General features: G+C 37.9%; 1 protein-coding gene across 4 annotated transcripts in view; it reads left to right on the top strand.

The window, feature by feature from the left end:
- Window positions 1-16381, top strand: part of RBM6 (RNA binding motif protein 6) — a 91942-nt gene that overhangs the window by 28420 nt on the left and 47141 nt on the right. For 3 of the 4 annotated variants that reach the window (XM_006909116.3, XM_025044810.1, XM_006909117.3), the window contains one exon: window positions 46-115. The exons of the other annotated variant lie outside the window; for it this stretch is intronic. In XM_006909116.3, coding sequence (XP_006909178.1) covers window positions 46-115 — 70 coding nt within the window. The remainder of the gene's footprint in view (window positions 1-45; window positions 116-16381) is intronic. 4 annotated transcript variants of the gene reach the window in all.

Below are 16381 nucleotides of genomic sequence, written 5' to 3' on the forward strand. Positions count from 1 at the left end.
TTGATTATGATTTGTATCATTACTATAAATACTGTATTCTTGCAGATTCTTAATGCCTTTCGGACTCCTGATGACATGCCTATGAAGGACTTGCAGTTGAAGGAGTATAACACAGGTGAGTTTCTTGGTATGCATGTGGCCTTGGGTGAGGGTAGGGTCTTTGTTGGATCTCTGCATTGTGTGCTAGTCAAAATATTTTTAAGAAACCACAGTTTAGATTTCCAGAGGCCTCCTGTTGGCGCCTTCAAATAACAGCCAGCTTTAGTATTAGCTGTGGTTTGTTGTGGGTGTTTGTCCACACATGGGCGATGAGGATGCATGTTCCAGTACTTCTGAGTGCCTGTGAGATAAAACGAGTGTTGTAGCATTTGTCCCTGAATATATTTTATATAATTAAATCATTAAACTTGCTATTTATGTTCGCCGTGGTGGTGGAATGTTTTCTTTGGAGTCTAGTAGGATTTAATAAACGTACTATATGCACATTTTTTATGTTTCATTGCTTCACCGTGAAATTTACAACTTTCCAGAGAAATTGTACAAAGTGATTGTTTCTCGAATTTTCAGTCTTGCTTTGAGAACGGAGTCCTGCAACAGCTATTTTGTTGATATCCATAAACAAATAAAGAACTTTCTCTTTGACCTTTGCTCTGTGGTCTGAATTGCAGATTAAACTCTTTAGAATATCCTAGTGTTTTAGAGTAACGAGTTCAGTCAATTCCTTCAAATCTTACTACAGAAAATGTAGTCATAAGGGAAATGCCAAGCACTTAAGGTATTGACCAATATTTTTAGGACTACCTTATATGAAATGGTTTAAAAATAAAAGTAATCTTTGATCTATTTTGCAGAATTTTAAATTGAAGAAAGTAGAGCATTAATCTTTCACAGAACTTAGATTTCAGTAATCCGTGTTAAAGAACCCTTCAAGTAAGAGCATTTGGTATTTTTGAGGCTATAGCTTACTTTTAAACAGTTTACTATGGAATTAAGTTTTTGCGTTAACTAAATAGCTTCTTCAGATTGGTTCTGCAGAGGGAAACTATCCACAAAAAGAAATTTTTGTGCTTGAAATAATCTTGTGCTGAAATAAACTTAAATTAGGTCCAGAAATTTCTGTAATTTGAGAACAAACTCAAACATTATTTCTCAGAAAACTAATAATTTCTTTGTCTTAAAAGCAACTCCGAATTTGTGGAAACATGACCGAGAGTACTTCTTTTGTTTTTGCACACTTCACTTCTTTTTTTATTTTTCTTTTGTGGGGGCGGGGGTTGCACGTGTCTCATACATATTTTCTTCATTTACGATTACCTTTGGGAACTAAAAGTAGAATTTATAGGTGGCAGTTGCTTTGTAACTGGTAGGATAATAACCTCAGCTTTGATCTTGTTTTACGAACTGTGCTTTCATTGGTATATTTAAGAAAGAAGAGCTGTCTTGATGTTTACATAACACCAGTTTAAACTCTTCAGTTCTTTAGTACTTATTGACTTTATATTGTCAGATTTATTAGCAGAGTAAAACTTATATTGATGTATAGGATCCACAAAGGAAGCTCTTAAATTGCTGGCTGTGGTAGCTATTACAGTCGTGATCGACCATCCAAAGATGTTGACGCACTTGTGAAGTCATTTAGGACATTGGTTTAAAAAGTTCACCTATCTGGAAATGCAGTCTTCTCTTGGCATTTTATTATATGAAGTGATAGTATATTAAATACATATACATATATTCTTTTTTTAACGAAAGGATTGGATTACCAGTCCCATGTTATCCGTATTACATCTCTGTGTGGCAAGTAGAGTGAACTTTTGAAAATACCACTCAGATCATGTTACTTCCATGCCTAAAATCCTCTAATGGCCTTCTATCTCACTTAGAGGAAATTTCCAACTCGTTGTCCTGCATGAGCTGGCTCTTGGCTGCTTGTCTGACCTCATCCTGTGCTGCTCTCCACCTTCCCACTCTCTGGCCGCACCAACCTTTGCTCCAGTTCGTGACCACGACAGACTTCTTTCTGTGCTGGGGCCTTTGCACTGCTCTTCTCTCTGGTTCTCACTTGTCTTCCGAGGTTTAGTTCTTCCCTTCATTCTCACCTCTCAGAGGCCTTGCCTCACCATCCAGTCCAAAATCACTCCTCATTTTTCATCATATCCTAATTTGTTGTCATAGGGTCTATTACTGATATTTTTCTAAGTGGTTCTGTGTGGCTTATTCTTCTCACTAGAGAATTAGCCCCATGACAGCAGGAGCCTTGTTTGTCTTGTTCCATCCTGTTGTCTCAGTGCTTGACAGCCTGCCTGGCACTGGCAGGTTCCCAGTATGCATAGAATGAGTAAGTGTCTGTGATGTATATGGAGAGCAGCTGTGTTGTCTTCTGAGGTGAGGAGCATTAAAAGGAAGCTTAGGTTTCACAGCGGTGCCATCTTACATATGTGCTGAAGAATATGCCTTGGCACAAAGAGGTGTTCTGAGAACTTTAACATTTACTTTTAAAAAGATCGTGTGTGAATTTCAGTAGAAAAGGTGACTTTTATAAATGGTGGTCAATTTTTTGCAGCTGTGCGATAAGCTGCAAAGACCGTGTAGGGTGGATGTTGCTCATAAGAGGGGTGTTGTAGGGTAGAGTTCATTCTTTGATTCATGTAATGGGGAGCCGGTCTGTAACAGAGAAAAGATTAATGCCTATTTGTTGACTCTAGTTAATTATTAATTTAATTTTTGTCTCACTTAGAGTTGTTTAAGTATAGGGACACAACTTTTATCCAAAATCTGTCAGTGGAGTTTTTGAATTTTTCTGAATATAGAAAGATAATGCGGTCATTACCTAGATCATACATGAAATATATCCTTAGGTGGGATGTATATCTGATATACATCTGATATACTATGAGGAGACTCAGTGTAGTGGAGGTCAGGATTTATCTCCAGATGGCTTCACTGAAAATTTACCCAAAAACTTAATTATTTGAGGGATTTGAGGATTTCGGAATTGCAGATAAGGAATTGTGAACCCATATGTGTTTATATTTGAGATTTTATTTTGCCATTTGCAAATAGATTATAATCCTATTCATTATAAATTACCTTGAGTTATATGATTATATTCCTCGGAAAAGATTCAGGAGTAAAATGTCTTTTGGTGACTGGACAGACAAATTCTTAGATACACATACAATGCAATACTGCTCGGCAATAGAAATGAAGAAGCAGCTCGTACATAGCAACAGGGATGAATTTCATTGGCATTATGCTGAGTGAAAGAAAAAAGACTCGAAAGGCTACACACTGCCATAAAAAGGAATGAAGTACTAATATATGCTACAACTTGGATGAATCTTGAAAGCATGCTAAAAGAAAGAAACTAAACACAAAAGACCACATATTGTATGATCCCATTTGTGATATGTCCAAAATAGGCAGTCCATAGAGACAGAAAGCAGTTTGGTAGTTTGGTAGTTATCGAGGGCTGGAGAAGAGGGAAAATGGGGCGTGACTGCTTACTGGGCATGGGATTTCCTTTTGAGATGACTGTAAAGTGTGGAAGCATGAGGGAGTTTGGGGGCATAATGAAACTTTTATAGATTGATGGTGGAAGTGGTGTATCAGTGTTAAATTCACTGACGTTGGTAACTGCTGTGGTTATATAAGAGAATATCCATAGTCTTAGGAAACACACACTGACATTTTTAGGAGTAAATGACTATGATGTATGCAGTTTTTTTTCTTATGGTTTAGAAAAAATACTTGATGTATATGGAGAGGAGAAGAAGAAAGTAATAATAAAGTACATATACAAAATGTATCAGATGAATCTGGGTAAGGAGTATATGAGTGTGTTCTTCGTACTATTTTCTTGCAACTTTTTAGTAACTAGGAAATTATTTCTGATTAAATATCGAAAAACTGATGTAAGACTGATGTATTTTATTTTTAAATGATCAGAAATCTTACAAGATAAAGACTGCAATGAATAGCTTCTGTGAACAAGTAGACTGTAGAGCAATGGTTCTCAGAGTGGGTACTAGACCAGCAGTGTCAGCAGTCCCTTGGAACATGTTAGAAATACAAATTCTCAGCCCCTGCCCCCTAATCAGAAATTCTGGGGGCAAGGCTCAGCAACTGCTGCTTTAACAAGCTCTCCATATGATTTTGATGTGCCCTGAATTATGACAACCACTGCATCAGATTGACTGTTTGTTCATATTCTTTATTCTAGAACTTTTTTGCATAGTTTGAAAGAGATATGGTAAGCAAGTAGACCTTCTGTAAGTAGAAAAGACTAATGCATATGTGACTTAGGAGCCCATGGCAAGCCCATGCCTTGCCCACCTGATATCAGTTGTGCTGTGTGGAGCAGGAACAGGAGCTACAGTAGTTTTGATGTCATTTTATGTCCTTAGTTGTTCTTTCTGTTTATGTAGTGTACTTTCTCCAGAGATCTTGAAATGGTTATAAATGTTCTCATTTCTCATGGTGAATGTAGACATAATTGCTTTTGGTTTTCAGGTAGACTTGCATACTTTACATACAGTCTGTAAGCTTGCCGTGATGTTTCTTCCAAAGGAATTTGTATCATTTAAGCAAAAACAAGATAGTTTTGGGATTATGTTTCCTATAAGTCTCAAACATAGGATGTAACTCTAATAACTGAAGTGCTACAGAATTATTTTAGTCTGTTGCATTTAGTGTTGCAAAGTTAGAAGGTGAATAAGGTGGTGTTAATAGGAAGAGCTTTGATTAAGTCAGTATTCATATAAGACAGTTTCTGTGGCCCTGGGGAGGAAATTTCTTTGTAGGAAGTGAGTGTTTGCAGTGACCAGGTTACTCGGTCTCCTACCCTAGCATTTTGGGTATGTTGAAGGTGACATGACATTGTATGTCCCATACCCTCTGCATTTATTAAGGGTAGTAACAGGCTCATATCTTTTTGTTTTTCACAGTTGAAATGGTTTGAGTTTTTGCTTTCATTTCATGTAAACAGAAGTGCCTTCCTTGAGAAAAGAAGAAAAAACCCAAAGAGGACCTTTCAGTTTAGGGACAGAAATGCATTGTGAAATGGATTGACACGACAAAACATGCATAGTTTATGGTATCCCAAATGGAGTAGCTTAAAGACACAATAGCTTAACATTTAGGAAAAATATATTATAGTTGGAAAAGGCAAATATACAGTTTTGCAGTATTTTTGGCATTAACAGAATAGACAAATAAATATTTTTAGTTCTTAGGAAAAAACTGACCAAAGGCTAATTAGCAAATATCACATTTACTTGTCACATTTGTAAAACTGCAGAAGGTGTTGTTTTCAACCAGGAGTCTTATCAGGTTTGATGTCACATTTGGGGAGCATGTTTATGGATGAGCCTTACGGAAAGGTGGCTGAGCTTTAAAAATAAGAATGTCTGGAAAGCTAAGAGGGCTGAGTGACTCTTGGAGCAGCAATGGATGGACCCTGTGGCTGAGCGGAGAATAACACACCTAGAGAAGAATCACATGATGCGGTGCTGGAGGGCTCAGGTGAGCCTGGGGTGAGATGCTGGGCTTGGGGTTAATTTTAGTCAGCTTTGGAATTACCTGAGATTTGCCTTATTTATTTCATTTTTAAATTTTCTCACTCCAAAGGCTTTGAGTAGAAGATTCTGTTAGAAAGTATAGGAGTTTCGTAACCCTTACCTTCATTTTAGTGGATTACTTCATGTGAGATATTACCTTGGTGTGTGTGTGTGTATCCTGGGAATGCAAAACCTAGCAGACTACCTTGAGCAGAGACTAGCAAGTTGTTTCTGATTATGATATATTTTAAACATTGTTAGTTGGTAGAGGCTCACTGGACCATTGGGAGGAATGATAGCTTGAGGTCCCTATTGCCTTTACAGGGGCATTGAGGCTCTAAGGTTTAGTGTCTGAGGGGTGTTGGAGTTTAATTCTGTCAGCTAGTGAGGGGCGGGGTGGCCTAAGAGAATACAAGTATCTTTTCAGGGCTTGGTCAGGGCTGGGCACTTTCGAGGGCTTATCTCATCTGATCTCGGAAGCTAAGCAGGGTAGGGCCTAGTTAGTACTTGGATGGGAGACCACCTTGGAAGACCAGGTGCTGTAGGCGTAAACAATAAAAAATAAGGGATTGTAAGCTGACAAGGTCCTTGCAGGCTGGGAGGTCAACCAAGTGTTGCCTTGCCTAAAAAAAAAAAATAAAAAGTAGAGTCTCAGTACTGTTTTAGAAAGCAAGACTTTAGGATTGCTGGTTTAACTTAACTATAGAATAGCGTTTTTCTTTTGGGTAGTTAACTTTCCTGACACTTAAAGGGAAATTCATTTTCTATTCTGGGAGCTGACTCATTCAGTTTAAGCTCCCTTGTTAAAACCCCTTAAGTTAGCAAGGATGACTAGTGGTAGATTGCAGCCTTGGTATGAAAGTTTTAATATTGTTGACTTTTATTGGGCTCCCCATATGCTGCCTTTCCTTAGGGCTTTTGGGTATTGTTCTGGATCTGAGAATGGGACAGCTTCACAACCCAGCATCACTTTATTTAGAAATAGGGAACACAAGCTTGGAGGTTTGGGGTTGGTGGACTGTGTGGCCTCGGAGGTCTCTACCTAAACCACACATGACATCCGGAAGTAGAGCAGATAGCTGTTTTGAGAATGTAGCCTCTCTGAGATGAGGAAGGTGTTCGAACTCTGTTTACAGTTCTATGTCCGTCCAAGTTCCTCTCTCATCTCTTAGTAGAATTGCTCCTGGCTTCTGTAGTCCTCACCTGTGTCTTTGGACAAAGGTTCAGGAGGCTGTGGCGGAGTCTTCCAGGTATATAAGGCTGTATGAGGCTTCCTGCACTTTTTGGTGGTTAGGAGAACTCACTGAAGAGTCTCCTCCTCAGGAGGAGCAATAAGAAAAGGGTCATTAGTCAGCCTGGACGGTGGGGAACCCTGCTTCCCTCCCCACCTCAGTCCTGGGAGGAAAAGTCACACAGGTGCCTTCAGTGGGCAGCAAATAGAGACCATCCATAAAATCTGTTTACAGGATTTGAAAATACTTTGACTTCTTCCTTTCGCTTTCCTCTTGCACCAGACCATCTGTGCAAGATGGTCTGGTGCAAGAGGTGGTCTGTGCTCACCTCTCCGAGCTTACATTTTCTACCTCAAATGAAAAATAAGGCAGTGTTTACCTTGTCGCCATGTTTCATGCTTAGGTTATTACTTAGATTTTCTACCTAATTTAAATATAAGCCTTTTTGGAACTAGGTAGTGGTGATGGTTGCTCTACTTTATGATTATAACACTGAATTATACGCTTCAAAAGGGTGCATGGTATGTGAATTATATCTCAGTTTTTAAAAATAAGCCTTCTTGAAAATTGGTTGACAAGTCATATAAAGGTTGATTTCTTAAAAGCGTTTTCATGAGTTTAGAGCACATTTACAGTTTTGGCACAGATATTAATGGCCTACTAACTGGTAGTCATACTTTTCTGGTAGAGTTCATAATTCATTGTCCCTAGTCTCAGATATGCTGAAATGTTGTTATATCTTCATCTTTTTAATTAAAATAGCACTCTGTAACCTTTAAAGACTGGTAATTCATTCTTTGATGTTACTTGCAAATATGTGCCATTCTGTCTAGTGTATAGATCTACCTTTGAAACTATTGGACAGATTTATTGTCTGTTTATTGATTCACTCATCCGATCAGTATATATAAGTATTGAGATATATAGGATATGCTGGTGAACACAAGCAAGCAACGTAATCTTTGTCTATGAGGGGCTTTCGTTTTCATGGAAAATGGATATCTGGGATGAGTGTTCTATATTCCTCTTCTGAATAGGCCATAATATCTTGTAACTCAATTTTTCTAGAGGAATCTTGGAGTTCTCACATATCATGAGTTCTTTTTGGCTGAAAGTTTGAAGAAGTTACTACTATGGATAATTTGATGAAAAATGTTCAAATCCTAAAGTCACTAGAGGATGAAAAGAATAGGCTACAGGGTTAAAAGGGCTCAATACCTAAATAGATGCTTGGAGGTAATCATTGGTTGGAGATCAGCAAATAATTGTTAGTGATGTCTCCTGAGTTTCAGAGAGGTAAAATAGAAATCGGGACTTTTCACGGTGTTACAGGACACGATCACACAGTAGTAGAAAAGAGTGTGTGTAGATGGACCCAGCTTTTTGTGTGCTCTCCAGAAGGCTCTTGTACCTCTGTTCAATGCATGTTTTTACTTTTTAAATTTATTGGGGATAACATTGGTTAATAACATAAGCTTCAGGTATACAGCTTTATAATATGGTATCTGTATACTCTCTTCTGCGCTCACCACTAGTCTCCTCCACTGCATATTTTTTTAAAAGACTTTTCAGCCTCTAAAATGTATTTGGGCTGTAAGGATTTATAAAGTCCCAGAGAGGAGCTATTTTCTACTCAGCAGACCTTTTGGAGACCTTGTAAAGTCTTGGGTGCTCCAGTCTCATTGTTGGGGAAGTTTCTCTATCAGTTCTTTCTATTGAAAGAGGTCTGCTTTGCCTTTAGGGGTGTTTCTAAATGACCAGGAGCACTTTGAGGATGAGCTCTCTGAAACCTTATTTTTAAACCACTTCAAAACGCCTTAGGAACTAGGATGGGGGGAATCTTAATGTTTCGTTTGTGGGACTTAGTCCTGGCTCTGTCGAAAGAATGTTAGCTTTGCTGTGGTATTCTCTTTTCTCTTGGTTGTATTAGGCCTGGTTCAATGGGTTTATGGGTTTTTGTTTTTGTTTTTGCCACTATTTTTAAAAGTAAATTTGGCCTGGAAATAAAAAAAAAAAGATATTCATTGGTTTGATCTCTATCTTTTATGGTTCATTTACTTTTGGTGCTGGGGATCAAGAAAAACAAAACAACAAGTTCCTTTTATCTTGTGTTTAATTTGAATGCCCACAGGTGCTTTTGCATTTATCAGAAGTAAACTTTGGTTGTCATAGTTGTCAAATGCGTGTTAGAAAATACCATGGTACAGGAGCTGGGGAGGGGCCTATGGATTAGAACTTCATAGCTCTTCTGAGATAAAGTGACTAGATAACGTTATTTTTAAAAATGACTCAAATGTTCCTGAATGATGGTTGACAGGGTAGGAAAACTACTGCATAGCATAAGCTTCATTAGGTTTTTCCTAGTAATTTACCGACTGGGTTTGTGCCACAAACTAAATGATTTTCTGCTTTTGCTTGCTTCCAAATCAAAGAAGAAAATATTATGTTGTCTTATATCACACTCTGTGCTCCAAAAATTCCTGGAAGCAGTGTAGATGATGTATGAATTGGTGGTTAAAAAATATTTGTATAAGTATTGAGGTGTGTTTCTCAAACCCCAAAGTATTAGTTAACTTGTTTGTGCAAACTCTGAAACTAAAACATCGGATGAGTAGAACCACTCAAGAAATTTTTCCTAAAAAGGTATTGATAGACTTAATTCTAAAACTATGCAGTAGTGTTATGTCGAGGTAGTAGAATTTTCTGTTCTGTCGTTTGTATCATTATAAATAATTTAAAATATTGTATTTGTTAGAAAATTTAAAGTTTTCATTTTAGCTTTTGGACTAATATCAAACCCTAGAAAGTATTCACTTGTTTATCAGACAGTAAGTATGTTTGACAAGTGCATGAGCATATCTGATGAAATGGACCTTTTTTGGGGAAACTTTAACCAATAGTAGTCCTGTATTTTAAAATGGCTGCGTGGAGGACAAATGCTGTCAGTAAGTTAGCTGATTACAGTAGTGTTTACAGTTGAACTTGGGATAAAGTGATGGTGTGGGGCATTGCAGACTTCCAAGTAAATTGAGAGATGGAGGTCTGAACATGTTCAGGAATGACATCAGCGGAAAGCAGTATTTGCCTCCCATGTCATATAGGCAGAGGGATGATGATTTTTTTCCTTCCTGACATCAGCCAATTCTGGCACCAAGTGGTTGTCCTGTAATTAGTTGTGACACTGCCATCCAGAGTTAGCATCAGACTCTGTAGGTTTAAAGACTCAGTCCTATAAGACTGTCCTTAACTTCAGGTGCCACTCACAAGTATCAGAGCCCCAGGTCATCCACACTTCTGTTGGAGGTTCTCATGTCCCCCTTTTCAGGTTTGATAATTCGTTAGAATGGCTCACAAGACTCAGGGAAACCCTTAAACAGTTTATAACCAGTTTATTATAAAGGACCAGGTGGAGAGGTATATAGGTACGTAGGTCTGGAAGGGTCTTGGAATGTGGACGTGTTCACCAATCTGAAAGCCTTTTGAACCTTATCATTTAGAGGTTTTTACGGGGGTCCCATTATGTAGGCATCATTGATTAAGTCACTAACCCTTGCTGACTCACTCAATCTCCAGCCCCTTTCCCCTGCCCTAGAAGTTGGGGCATCGTGGAGGCTAGAAGTACCAAGCTTTTAATCAGGGCTTGGTCTTTCTGATGACCAGACCCCATCCTGGAGCTATCTACGAGCCTACCAAGAGTCACCTGATTAGAAGAAAAGATACTCATATCACCTTTATCACTCAGGAAAGTCCAAGAGTTTTCGGAGCTCTGTGCCAGAAAACTAGAACAAAGACCAAATATCTTTTGATGATACTATAGTTAGGGATCCCAAACCTGGATCTAGCTGGTACCTAGTGTCTAGTTGGGCATCGATTCTGTTACATGGCATAAATGACCTAGGCTTGTGGTCTGATCAAAGCGTGAGTCTTACAATATGTCTGTTGCTTGACCCTTCTCTGGATGCTGGTTCACTTTTGGAATAGCTGAGTGGCTGGGCGAGTATAATCTGTTCTCATTATGAGCAACTTTTAGCTCAGAAGCTACTGTTATTGTGGAACCTTCCCAGAGTCCCTTAGAACAGTGGTATGTGTCCCTTTTTTGCACTAGGGCCAAGGCAGTGCAGAAAAAATGTTTACGGACCATATTTTTCTTCCTAGTCAAAATGAAAATAGCTTCATGACCCTTGGGAGAAGCAGATATATTCTTAGTATACACTAGAAATCAGTGAGGAAATGCATCAGTACTAAAATTTTAGCAGCAGCACAAAGGCAGCTGTCCAATCTTTAGTTCCTGATAGTGCTATGTAATGGAAACCCAGGGGTACTGAAATGCACTATCTCATGAACCCCTGAAACCACCTGCAAAGGGGTTACCATCATTGCTAGTTGGCACATGGGCTAACCCAGGCTCAGAGAAAAGTGGCTTGACTGAGAGCACATGGCGAGTGAGCTGTAACTTCTGCCTATGTATAGAACTGTAGACGTTATTTTCCCTGTGTTGTTCCAGTGAAGATACTCACTACAACTGACATGGCATCAATTGAGCGTCATTGCATGCCAGGTATTGTGCTAGTGTTGGGGTTACAGAAATGAAAAGAAGACCTGATCCCCTGATCCGGGACCTCTCTTCTCTTGACCTGGGATCATCTCTCTGCACAGGCACTTTGCTGCATCACTGATGCTGCTTCTCTCGTTGGTGATTTTTTGCCATGCCTGCACCATTTTTTCTGCCAAGCTGCAGTGTTCTTAGCTGGAGGAAAAAAGCAGATCTTTAAAGGTTCCTCTCTTACTCCTGACGGTTGCTCTATAAGTTTTTTTGTTTGTTTTGAAGTGAACAAAAATTGGACTGTATCATTGGCTCTGTAAAGGATAATCGATCCCAGATAAAGAAGTCCTGGGAATGCAGTGTTCAGCATGGTGACTACAGTTAACAATACTGTATTGTATCTTTGAATGTTGCCAAGAGAGTAGGTCTTAAAAAGTTCACATCACAAGAAAAAATTGTAATTATGTGTGGTGATGGATGCCAACTAAACTTATTGTGATAGTCATTTTACTATATATTTATGTATTTCAAATTATTATGTTGTACACCTAAAACTAGTACACTATTATATGTCAATTATAGCTCAATAAAAAAAGGATTATTGTTGCCTCGAGGTGGTCTATGCCTGTCTACTTGTCATAACTCTTATTAGGCTAAACTCTAAGGGCAGTGTTCACATAGCATTGTTATTGTCAGTGAAGTTGAAATGAATTGAATAAGGGTGATGATTTCCTAAGAAATGTTATCCTGGGCCCAGAGAACCATCATGAGGATGAAGTGACACTAGTATTAATTTTGGATTTTGAAAACTACTTGAAAATACAACCTCCACCCCCCAAACAATTAAAAATAAATAAATAAATAACTAGTTGGTACAGATATGGAGAAATAAATAGAATCATAATGCTGCTTTCAGAAATTTAGCAGGTGTTCATCGGTGTATATCTTCCCTGTTTTATCTGTTTTATTACAAACTAGCAACTCTTACATGCATAGTCAAGGGGGGAGAGAAATGAAAGTGCTTATCCAGATGTCAAAGTGACGAATATCATGTGGGCTGATTCCATTCTTCCCAAATGATGGTTTGACATATAAATCAGATATTTTGCTATTTTTCCTAATACATGTTCACTTGAAGTTTTAACAGATCAAAAGTACCTGTTGGAACTCCTTTGTTCTGTTATTCTCATTGATAGAAATTCAGATACTTGGATCAATTCTGTTTTGAGTCTTAACTAAAATCTCTAACTTGATAATATTTTACTTTTCTTCTAAAAACCTATATCCCCAGTGAAATGGAATTCGGAAAACAGCATCTATAAAACTAAGCCCTCTTGAATCTCTATTAAGATTTTTTTATGGTGCCTTTATATTCATAGTGCTTTGTTCCCACAGGAATAACACTTCTTGTTTAGAGGGAAAATGTGTTTTCTTTTCCCTCAAAGATAAAGAAATAAAATAAAGAAATCTCTTTTTCCCCCCCCCTGTGCCTATGTCCTTTAAAATCTTGATTTTTTTTTTTTACATTTCATATTTGGTATGTATAGCCTGGGTTTTTTCAAAGTCAGCTGGTACTCTCTTAATGGGAAATTCAGCCAGACGTCTTTATGTTATTTGGCTTTTCCTAGATCAGTTTGAATACAGGACTGCTCATCTCATTTGTCTAAATAAATAAAAGTCAGACTTGGTGTAGACTTAACAATTAACATGAATGATCTGGAGCCATGTCTGTCAGCATCACTGAGTCAGGTCTTCTGGATGCAGAGACTAAAGAATTGGTTCTGGGAATGGGTATTACTTATCAGGGCTTTATTTTCTGTGCCTTGTTCCCCCATAAGCACCTGCTTAGCTTTTATCAGATATTTTTTTGGGGGAACAGGTAGCCACATGGTTAATGAAAATGGAAAAGAATGGAAAATTTAATGTCACCTTTATAGAGTTCCTCCCCTGGCCCTGTTCTCATCCTTCTCAGCTGCCAGAAAAGTATAAGGAACATTAACATTTCTGGGAGAAATCTATATTATCAGATTATAAAATGGAGTAAGGAATGCTTTTTAATAGTCATATAAATAAGTACTAAGACCTGACAAACTTCTTCCCAGCATGTGACAATGGAAGAAAAAGGTAATAAAAGAGACTTTTTGTTTCTCTTTTTAGGTAAGAATCTGTCTATGGGACCGTTAACACTGGGTTTACCATCTTGATGAATCCAAATAGTTCTTAGCAATTCTGAATGCCGGGTTGGTTGGTTGGTTGTCTTTAGAATATTTAGGTCTCTGGGTGGAATGAATATCTGCTGTCTACTCGAATTTTTTCTGTGAATTATAAAATTACATTCAAGAAAGAAAGAAGAAAATCCCATTTATCTCATTTGAATAATCCAACCACTGTAATTGTTTTTATATACAGTTGTGTGACATTACATCATTTTCAAATTTCTATACACCTGTGCTTGCTTAATCCCTCACCTCGGTCCCACACCCCATTTTCCCTCTCATGAAGTGAGCACAAGGGGTGGGAATGTGACTTAGCTATGGCTTCAGTTGGTCTCTATTTCCAAATGTCTCTGAGTGTGAGCATTCATTGTGCTGGCTGTGATTCTGTTATTTAAAGTGATATATTTTTCATACATTATGGCCATTAAATGCAAGCCAACCTCTTCATCTGGTGTCAGCCAAAAGGAAAGCGATCTGTTGCAACGCTGGAGGAAAAGCTGGCAGTGTTGGACTTAACCTATATTAAGAGATGGTATGTTCTTTACCTTGGGGTGTCCGAGTATGATTTTTTTTTCCCCGAGTATGATTTTGACATTGCATGGTTTTCATCTCATTTGCTGACTTGTCTCTAACCTCTGAGTTAGATGTGACTTTATTGTATTTAATTCTAGTCCTTTTTCCTATACACATTTTATTTAATTGTCCTCATTTTTAAAGCTTTTAAAATATATTAAGTATATATCAAGTATCTTACCATATTGTAACTTTTATAGCCATCATTTTTAAGACTTTGGGGTTTTTGTCTTTTCAAAAGAATTTGGATAGCCAGAATCGTCAGTCTATGAAAGTGAATGTTTTCTAACTCGCATATTCAGGCCCATTCAATGGTTCTGCCAGAGATATTTTTGGAATAAGATTAAGTGTTGTGCTGTAAATCTCAATATTTCTTAACTATAGACATGATCTTACCTGTGCTCAAGCATGTGAAACCTTTTCTGTAATTGGGTTCTGGAGGGTTTGGAATTCAGATTACTTGTATCGGTCGAGGATTAAAGGATGAGAGGCTGTTCAGTGTAATGTAATGGCATCAGTTCAAATCTGAACTGCCTGGGTTTGAAGCCTGGTATTGCTATACTTACCATTGAGGAGATTTTTGAGCAAATTACTCATTCTTTCTTTGTCTTCTTCCCCATGGGTAAAATGAGGTTAGTGATACTTGCCTCGTGGGGTGGTCTTGTGAGGATTCAATTAGTACATTTAAGTACTTTGAATGTAGCCTTTCAGCAGCAAGTACAATGTGAATATTACTTCGTACCGTTGTCAATTTTGTTAATCACTGAAAATCCATATAGTACAACCATCTATCTTGGACACACAGAATGCCTGGGATTAAGATTGGGTACTTTTGAAATTTTTATTTTTTTTAAGTTTTAGGTGTTATAATTAAACTTTAAATGTGTTTTCTCGTTTGATAACTAAAGTTTTGGGCAGAAGCAATCGAGTGTTGGGCTTGTGAATTTAATATTAAATCTGAAGTGCGTTGTCAACATACAGTATTGCAGAGTTGATGTATAAAGATGCTGTTAGATGCTCTTAACATCTCCTGCAAACTATATCTTTTCCTTCCCAGTGACAAAGCATGACTTGAGTAAAATATGAATGTCATGAATTCTGTCTCTCCACAGATTCTGTGCTTTCTTCTGGGCCACAGTAGTTACTTGTTTAAGCACAGAAAGGAAACTCAAGGCCAACTTGGCGTTAGTGCCATGTTTTCATTTGGGCAGCTATGGAAAGGATTGCTTTCCACACACCTGGACACTTCCTTGCCACGTTTTATAGCGGTAATCAACACACATACCTTGTTGTATCGCAGTGATCAGCACACTTGAGAGGACATCTGCCCGTTCTGAGGCTAGCCCTTTCTGTTGTGGTTGGAGACATGCCTTTGAGTATTTGCAATGGATATCTGGTGATAAAAGTCACCTTAGTTGCTCCTGCCATTCTACACTATTTCCCAAGAACATGCAGAGCCCTGTACACAATGCAGAATGTTTTAGTATGAGATGTTTGGGAGTTTGATTAAGAAAATCCACTTGAAAAGAATTAAGTAACAAAACAATTTCCATTGTTAATAGGATACATACAAATAAAACACAGTTTCCCTAAAGTAGTTTCATTTTTTCAAATAGTTACCAATCAAAAGAGACTGATCTTGTTTGTAAATTTAAATGGGGCTTGCAGGGGTTGGTTTTAATCTGTGTTGGTCAAAGCGGTGAAATCGGGTAGAAAATCTGTCAGCCTAAGGTAGTGCTGAGATTTCTAATAGCTTTCTTTTCTTCTTCCTTATCATTTCCTAAAATTCAAAGCAAGAATCACCCTATACCTATAACATTCCATAATGAACTTGGAGTATTTAACAAATCTAAAGTTAAAGCTTTATTACTATCATAATAAAACATTTCAGGCCATTCATTCCACGTGACAAGGAATCCACCCATTTTTCCAACTTTAGTCTACTTTTTAAATTATATTTTCTGTTGCCCTAGTTTTTTTGGGTTTCATTTTAATTTAATTTTACTTGATTTTATTTTTGGCCTTTGATACCTTAAATCAATGATACCAGTTTCCTGTTGTTACATATGCTTTGTGCTTGGGGTTGTCCTAGGTTTTGTGTTGTTTCTCTTTTCCCGAGTTTTACTTCTTATCTCAACAAATCACATCTTTTTCTTGCTGTTCCATTTGCACAGAGTCGCTCCTAAAGATGAGCCGCTTTATCCTATGAGGCAGTGGGGGAAACATGGAAGCCACTTGAGGAGCATTGCACCGAAAAGT

The sequence above is a fragment of the Pteropus alecto genome, unplaced genomic scaffold, assembly GCF_000325575.1.
Source record: "Pteropus alecto unplaced genomic scaffold, ASM32557v1 scaffold53, whole genome shotgun sequence".
Taxonomy (NCBI): Eukaryota; Metazoa; Chordata; class Mammalia; order Chiroptera; family Pteropodidae; genus Pteropus; species Pteropus alecto.